The 9,119-nt window shown below is 50.5% G+C and overlaps 1 protein-coding gene across 1 annotated transcript in view; it reads right to left on the bottom strand.

Annotated features, from left to right (window-relative positions):
• The window catches only part of LOC138663434 (zinc finger protein 271-like), a 34,195-nt gene extending 31,746 nt beyond the window's left edge, over positions 1–2,449 (bottom strand). The window contains exon 1 of the mRNA XM_069749640.1: positions 2,397–2,449. Within this exon, the coding sequence (XP_069605741.1) occupies positions 2,397–2,426 (30 nt within the window). The 5' untranslated portion in view covers positions 2,427–2,449. The remainder of the gene's footprint in view (positions 1–2,396) is intronic.
• Positions 2,450–9,119: the final 6,670 nt, after the last annotated feature.

The following is a 9,119-nucleotide window of genomic DNA, read 5'->3' on the forward strand; positions in this document are numbered from 1 at the left end:
CGTCCTTCTACAGAACCTAATAATTGTATGATACATTATTGTTCATAGTAACATAGTAAGGCCGAAAAAAGACATTGGTACTCATAATATGATTGCAATTATATTTCTGTATGTGATATAAACATCAGACAAACACTAATAAAAACCAGAGGGCAGCAGATCATGTGAAAATATAATTTTGGTGTCATTCTCAAAAATTTTGGCCATGACTGTATACGAGCTGTTCTTGAAGCAGAAGAGCACATTCAGCAGCCGTCTAATCCTACTAAGGTGTAAGAATGTAATGTTGGGATACTTGTGCAAGTTTTGTGTCGGAATATTTTATGTACTGCTGTTTGTATTGCTGCTGTAATACCGTAATTTCCACCGGGATCAATAAAGTGTATCGTGTCGTAAGGCCGGAGTCACATTACTGGATAACACAGCCAAGGGGTATGCGATAACACCTTACACAGCACTCGGCCCGTGTTACTCTAAGGGGCAGAGAAAATCTGGGATTGGTAGCGAGGCTCAGCTCACTCGCGCCATACAAGTCTACAGTGTCACCCGAGGGAGGGGGCGCCACCATAGTGTAATCAGGGTTACCTGGTTATGGGGCCACTCAGAAGGTTCTCCCTGATCCAAACCCACTAGATGCCCCCAGTAATGGGGAATCTCCACATCCCTCCACCCGCAGAGCCGCACTCCACATAGAGAATAATGGAGCCTCCAGCACCGACCTCCACCCGCAGAGCCGCACTCCACATAGAGAATAATGGAGCCTCCAGCACCGACCTCCACCCACAGAGCCACACTCCACATAGAGAATAATGGAGCCTCCAGCACCGACCTCCACCCGCAGAGCCGCACTCCACATACAGAATAATGGAGCCTCCAGCACCGACCTCCACCCGCAGAGCCGCACTCCACATAGAGAATAATGGGGCCTCCAGCACCGACCTCCACCCGCAGAGCCACACTCCACATAGAGAATAATGGAGCCTCCAGCACCGACCTCCACCCGCAGAGCCGCACTCCACATAGAGAATAATGGAGCCTCCAGCACCGACCTCCACCCGCAGAGCCGCACTCCACATAGAGAATAATGGAGCCTCCAGCACCGACCTCCACCCGCACTCCACATAGAGAATAATGGAGCCTCCAGCACCGACCTCCACCCGCAGAGCCGCACTCCACATAGAGAATAATGGAGCCTCCAGCACCGACCTCCACCCGCAGAGCCGCACTCCACATAGAGAATAATGGAGCCTCCAGCACCTACCTCCACCCGCAGAGCCGCACTCCACATAGAGAATAATGTGGCCTCCAGCACCGACCTCCACCCGCAGAGCCGCACTCCTCATAGAGAATAATGAAGCCTCCAGCACCGACCTCCACCCGCAGAGCCGCACTCCACATAGAGAATAATGTGGCCTCCAGCACCGACCTCCACCCGCAGAGCCGCACTCCTCATAGAGAATAATGGAGCCTCCAGCACCGACCTCCACCCGCAGAGCCGCACTCCACATAGAGAATAATGTGGCCTCCAGCACCGACCTCCACCCGCAGAGCCACACTCCACATAGAGAATAATGGAGCCTCCAGCACCGACCTCCACCCGCAGAGCCACACTCCACATAGAGAATAATGGAGCCTCCAGCACCGACCTCCACCCGCAGAGCCACACTCCACATAGAGAATAATGGAGCCTCCATCACCAACCTCCACCAGCAGAGCCGCACTCCACATAGAGAATAATGGAGCCTCCAGCACCGACCTCCACCCGCAGAGCCGCACTCCACATAGAGAATAATGGGGCCTCCTGCACCGACCTCCACCCGCAGAGCCACACTCCACAGAGAATAATGGAGCCTCCAGCACCGACCTCCACCCGCAGAGCCGCACTCCACATAGAGAATAATGGAGCCTCCAGCACCGACCTCCACCCGCAGAGCCGCACTCCACATAGAGAATAATGGGGCCTCCTGCACCGACCTCCACCCGCAGAGCCACACTCCACAGAGAATAATGGAGCCTCCAGCACCGACCTCCACCCGCAGAGCCGCACTCCACATAGAGGATAATGGAGCCTCCAGCACCGACCTCCACCCGCAAAGCCGCACTCCACATAGAGAATAATGGAGCCTCCAGCACCGACCTCCACCCGCAGAGCCGCACTCCACATAGAGAATAATGGAGCCTCCAGCACCGACCTCCACCCGCAGAGCCGCACTCCACATAGAGAATAATGGAGCCTCCAGCACCGACCTCCACCCGCAGAGCCGCACTCCACATAGAGAATAATGGGGCCTCCAGCACTTACCTCCACCCGCACTCCACATAGAGGATAATGGGGCCTCCAGCACTTACCTCCACCCGCACTCCACATAGAGGATAATGAGGCCTCCAGCACTTACCTCCACCCGCAGAGCCACAGGACACCACATATATGGCTGCTCTGTATGTGCACAGGACCTGTGATGAGGTCACAGGAGGGGAGGAGTCAGGGGGGTCACATGATCAGGGGCCTCAGTGTATGCAGGACTCTGCTGTGCTGGTTGTTATGGTGTTGGATGTTTGGGGTTAGGAGGGGTTTACAGTGTGGATATAGCAGAGTTACAAGTGTACGGAGCTGAGCCGTGTGTGTATGAGGTGTATGGAGTGGAGCCGCGTGTGTACAAGGTGTACGGAGAGGAGCTGAGTGTGTACGAAGCAGAGCCATGTGTGTACAGAGCGGAGCCGTATGTATGAGGTGTACAGAAGTCATTGAGCTATAGGTTGGATAGCTTCTAAAGCGGAAAAAAACCTCTTAAAATATTCTTCCTTAGGCTTCTTTCACACTAGCATCTTACTCGGCCCGTCGCAGTGCGTCGGGCCGACGTATACTGTGGAAGCGCCGCACAACGGGGGCAGCGGATTCATTTTCCCAACGCATCCGCTGCCCCATTGTGAGTTGCGGGGAGGTGGGGGCAGAGTTCCGGCCGCGCATGTGCGGTCGGTAATGGCGGACACGACGCCGCAAAAAACGTTACATGTAACGTTTTTTGTGCCGACGGTCCGCCACAACACGACGCAACCGTCGCCCGACAGTTCCGACGTGTGGCAATGTGTCGCTAATACACGCCTATGGAGAAAAAACGCATCCTGCAGACAACTTTGCAGGATGCGTTTTTTCTGCAAAACGACGCATTGCGACATGCAGTGCACGACGCTAGTGTGAAAGTAGCCTTAGGGAGTGTGAACGAGCCGAGTGTGTCCGGGGCGTAAGTGCGAACGGCGGTAAGTGTGTGACTTGTGATTTAGTGACTTTGGATTCAGGGAGTTTACAAGGGAGGAATTACTGAAATGCTGTTTGCATTTTATTAATACTCTACATTTCGGTTACTTAAGTTTGATAAGTTAGCAGATGAGGGGGGTGCCAGTACAGGTGTAGCACTGCTGCAGCCAGGCATGTCCTCTGAAAGCCGGAGGAGTGTCTGCTCCAGTAAGGGAGGAAATAGGAGAGCAGGGCAGGCCAGACAGGCACTGGTTGTGGGGTACTCAATTATTAGGGGAACAGATAAGGCAATCTGTCACATAGAGATCACCGAACAGTATGCTGTCTGCCTGGCGCTCGAGTCTGACACATCACTGATTGGGTAGACAGATTATTGGGAGAGTTAGGTGGAAGGTCCTTAAAGATGATTTCAGGGAATTAGGCTGTAAGCTTAAAGCAAGGACCTCCAAGGTGGTATTTTCTAAAATACTGCCTGTACCACGTGCCACGCCAAAAAGGCAAAGGGAGATTAGGGAGGTTAATAAGTGGCTCATGAATTGGTGTATAAGGAGGGGTTTGGGTTCCTGGAGAACTGGGCCGACTTCTCAGTTGGCTACAGGTTCTATGCTAGGGACGGTCTGCACCTCAATTGGGAGGGTGCAGCTGTGTTGGGGTAGAAAATGACGAGAAGGTTGGAGGAGTGTTTAAACCAGGGATTAGGGGGGAGGGTATTCATTTTATAGGAGGGTAAGATAGTGCAGATAGTGACCTGGGCACAAATAAAGAAATTGGGGGTAGCATGGGGTGTAGTTAGAACAGTTAATAATTTAAGAAAGAATAAAGATACAGAGATATACATAAAGTGATGTATACTAATGCTAGGAGTCTCAGCAACAAATTAGAATTACCGTATTTTTTGGACTATAAGATACACTTTTTTCCTCCCAAAATGTGAAGCAAAATTTATAGTCCAAATGTATTGGCTCTGGCTGTGGTGGGGATGTAGTATCAGAGGAGCAGCGGGTCACATGGGAGACGGCGGCTCTAGCTAACTCTAGTGCCCGCTGCTAAAGAGAAATTAATATGCACTGCATTCCATGCCCATGGGCGTGGTGGGCAATAAATATTCATTTCTTCCTGTTACGATTGATTGTGTCATGTTGGATGCTATTCACACTATGGCGTTCGACAGACAGCTGTAATTCTTCATTCGTTCACTATCCACTCAGTGGCGCTGGCTAGATTTTATCTAGGTTGTCCGGGGTCAATCTAGCTGGTACTCGGATTGGAGGCTGGGTCACGCCCACGGCCTTTAAAAAGTTCTTCTGAACTTTGGGCATCGCCGATTATAGCTTGTGTCTTGTACCTGGTGATCTCGGTTCGGAGTGGTGGTCTTGGAGTGGAAATATCATATCTGGTGGTGTATGATCCTTTCTCATATTTTTCCTTCCTATTTGTGTTTTGTTTTACCCTGTGCAAATTATAGTGTTTTCCTGAGTGTGTTTGCGGCGTGGTGCGTTTTTGGTTTTCCCTGTCTGTGCTTTCTGTAGGGGTTGGTGTGAGGAATTATCACTGGGTGGAGGTTTCAGATTAATACTGAAACAGGAGTTAGGGTCAGGCCTGGCGGCCCAGACAAGCACACCATCAGTGTAATCTCTGGGAGAGGGACAGACAGGGTTTCCCTAGTCTGAGGGATATCGCAGGGGCCAGGGTTATTAGCTTTGCCTACCTAGGCTCCCCGTGACATTATAATCGGCCCATATTTTTGTATTCCATGGATCCCATGACTTCCATAACCCGCCAGTTGGAGGCGCTGTCCCTACAGGTCACTGAGTTGAAGGGGGCAGTTCAAAAACAGGGTCTAGTAGTAGCTGCTAATGTGCAAGCCGAATCTGCAGGTAGAGTTGCTGAGCCTAAGTTTCCTTTACCTGAAAGGTTTGCTGGGGAACGCAGTAAATTTGTTACTTTTCGTGAAGCTTGCAAACTTTATTTTCGTATGCGCCCGATCTCCTCAGGTAATGAGGCTCAGCGTGTGGGCCTAGTGTTGTCATTACTCAACGGGGACCCCCAAGCATGGGCGTTTTCGTTACCATCTGATTCAGCTGCATTTAACTCACTGGAGAGTTTTTTTTCTGCTCTTGGACTCATTTATGATGATCCTGACAGAATGGCTCTAGCAGAATCTAAAATTCACGCTATCCGCCAGGGGAGCGTATGGCAGAGGATTACTGTTCTCAATTTCGCCGCTGGGCGGTTGACACACAACGGAACGATCCCGCGCTGCGGAGTCAGTTTATTCATGGGGTTTCAGGAAGGGTTAAAAAAGCCCTTCTGATGTACGAGACTCCTGCTTCTCTAGAGTCCGCTATGAGTCTTGTTGTCCGCATTGATCGCCGTTTGCATCAGGGGGAGCAAGGGACGCCGCCGATGGGAGAGGGCGTAGGTATACGTGAGGTTGCTGCAGGTGAGCCAACGGAGCCTATGCAAATCGCAGGGGTGTCACATGTTAAACATCGAGACCCTCTGCTCAGGAAGCAGGGAGCCTGTTTTTGCTGTGGCAAAACTGGTCATTATGTAAATACTTGTCCTCTGCTATCTAAGAAAAGCGCAACAGCGGAAAACTACTAAGCTCAGAGGGTGTGGAGGAGGCCAATCTGAGCTTATGCATATCCTCCATGGTGGTTTCTCAATGCATGCTCCCTGCCAAAGTTATGATCGCTGGCAGAAAGAGGTGCCAATCACTGTTGTTGTGGATAGTGGTTCTGCCACTAATCTCATTGATGAGGAGTTTGCGCGCACGGCCGGTTTCAGGATCGAAAAACTGCCTCATCCTATCCGGGTGGTTACCATCAATGCTGCTCCTCTCCCACAGGGGGAGATTACTGATTTTGTGGCTGAGGTGAAACTCCATGTTGGGGTTCTACATTTCAAGCAGGTTACATGTAGAGTACTCAGGAATCTTCCTGCACAAATGGTTTGGGGTTTTCCATGTTATCTATGCACAACCCGGTGATTGACTGGAAAACTCTGGACATAGTTCAGTGGAGCGAATTCTGCCAGGAGAATTGCCTGGCCACATGTGTGTCCGCTGTGACACCTAGCATTCCTGAGTCACTGCTGGATTTTGCGGATGTGTTTTCAGAGAAGGGGTGCTCTGAATTGCCACCACATGGCCCTATGACTGTACTATCAGGTTTAAACCAGGGGCCAAATTGCCGAAAGCAAGGATGTTTAACATCTCTGGTCCTGAGAGGCAAGTGTTAAAGGACTACATTGCTGAAAGTTTGAGCAAAGGGCACATCAGGCCTTCGTCCTCGCCGTGGCAGCGGGGTTCTTCTTTGTTAAGAAGAAAGATGGCGGACTACGCCCGTGTCTGGATTTCAGGGAGTTAAACCAGATTACGGTTCGTGATCCATACCCTATGCCACTGATACCTGAATTGTTCAACCAGGTGTCTGGTGCTAAGTGGTTTACCAAGCTTGACCTCATTGGGGCGTACAACCTCATAAGAGTCCGTCAAGGTGATGAGTGGAAGACGGCTTTTAATACTCCAGAGGGTCATTTTGAAAATTTGGTGATGCCATTTGGGTTGACAAACGCGCCTGCAGTATTTCAACATTTCATAAATGATGTGTTCTCGCATGTTTTGGGGAAATTCGTTATTGTGTACCTTGATGACAGTCTCATATATTCTTGCAACCGTGATACTCATTTAGAGCATGTCAGGCAGGTGTTACAGCTTCTCAGAGAGCTGTATTTTTGGTTCAGGAGTTGCCTTTCTTGGGTTATATTGTATCCGCTTCTGGGCTTAAAATGGACGCTGCTAAGGTGCAAGCTGTGCTGCGTTGGGAACGGCCTGATAACCTAAAAGCGCTTCAGTGATTCCTTGGGTTTTCTAACTACTATAGGAAGTTTATCAAAGATTTTTCTACCATTGCTAAACCGCTTACTGACATGACAAAAAAGAGTACCAATTTCTCCATCTGGCCTGAGGCTGCTGTGCGCGCATTTGAATTTCTTAAGAACAGTTTTGCTTCGGCCCCCATTCTGGTGCAGCCGGACGTATGGAAACCATTTACCGTGGAAGTCGATGCGTCTGAGGTTGGTGTGGGGGCGGTGCTGTCACAAGGCTCATCCTTGAGCAAGTTGCGTCCTTGCGCCTATTTCTCCAAGAAACTGTCGCCTGCTGAACGTAACTACGATATCGGCAACAGGGAGTTGTTGGCTATCAAGTTGGCATTTGAGGAATGGCGACATTTTTTGGAGGGGTCGGTTCACCAGGTTACTGTTATTACCGACCATAAGAATTTGCTTTATTTGGAGTCTGCCAAGCGTCTGTCCCCCAGGCAGGCTCGCTGGGCATTGTTTTTCTCGCGATTCAACTTTTTTGTTACTTACCGACCTGGGTCTAAGAACACTAAAGCGGATGCTTTATCCAGGTGTTTTCCGGGGGGAGAACCTCGGGAAGAACCCGTACCCATCCTCCAAAAGGGTGTAGTGGTCTCGGCTCTCACAACCGAGGTTGAGGCTGAGATTGCCGAGGCTCAGGAGGAGGTACCACCTGAGCTTCCCATTAACAAATCGTTTGTACTGCTCCATCTTCGCCTAACGGTATGATGCTGTCCTGGCTGGCCACCCAGACCCAGGGGTTAGGGGTACTTTAGAGTTGGTGTCACGTCGGTTTTGGTGGCCCAAAATCCGACAGGAAGTGGTCTTGTACGTGTCAGCATGCACCACATGCGCTAGGGCTAAGACGCCCCGCTCCCGTCCTGCTGGCACACTACTTCCTCTCGAAGTACCCAGTAGGCCCTTGGACGGAGATCATGGATTTTATCACAGACTTGCCCTCCTCAGCTGGGAACACGGTCATCTTGGTGATTGTTGATCGGTTCTCAAAGATGTTGCACTTTGTGTCCTTGCCTTCGTTGCCTAGCGCTAAGACTCTGGCTCAGGTATTTGTGCAGGTGGTCAGACTTCATGGGGTCCCGTCTGACATCGTGTCTGATAGGGGTTCTCAGTTTGTGGCAAAATTTTGGAAAGCATTTTGCTCACAGCTGGGGATCAAATTGTCACATTCCTCGGCATTTCATCTTCAGTCAAATGGTCAGATCGAGCGGATGAACCAAAATTTGGAGCAGTACTTACGCTGCTTTGTTTCTGACAACCAGGAGGAGTGGTCAACGTTCCTTCCTTTGGCAGAGTTTGCCATAAATAATCACCGCCAGGAATCTTCTGGGGAGTCTCTGTTTTTTTATGTTTATGTGAACCATCCTCATTTTTGTACATTGAGTCATGGGGGCTCTTCCGGCATCCTGGAGGAGGACCAGTTAGGAGCACAACTGTCATCAGTCTGGAGGAGAGTGAAACAGCGCCTGTTGAGCGTGGGGGCAAGGTACAAATGTGTGGCTGATAGTAGACGTGTGCCAGGTCCGGACCTGAGTGTGGGTGACTGGGTGTGGTTGTCCACAAAAAACATAAGACTCAAAATACCATCCCTTAAATTGGGTCCAAGGTTTATTGGTCCGTTTAGGATCACTGCCATCATTAACCCGGTAGCTTACCGTTTGGAGCTCCCTACGGTATACAAGATTCACAATGTGTTCCACGGGTCTTTATTAAAAAAGGTGGTGGGTTCCGTGGACGCGGCACCGATGCCACCTCCAGTTTTGGTGGATTGCAATTTAGAGTTTGAAGTTTCCAAGGTGGTTGACTCTCGAGTAGTGCGCCGCACTTTACAATACCTGGTACACTGGCGGGGTTAGGGGCCTGAGGAGAGGTCTTGGGTACCAGCTTTGAACATTCATGCGGAGCGGCTGGTCAGTATGTTTCACCGCCGCCATCTGGACAAGCCAGGTCCTATAAGTCGTGAGGGCCCTGGGGTCCC

This window comes from Ranitomeya imitator, chromosome 2 (assembly GCF_032444005.1).
Source record: "Ranitomeya imitator isolate aRanImi1 chromosome 2, aRanImi1.pri, whole genome shotgun sequence".
Taxonomy (NCBI): Eukaryota; Metazoa; Chordata; class Amphibia; order Anura; family Dendrobatidae; genus Ranitomeya; species Ranitomeya imitator.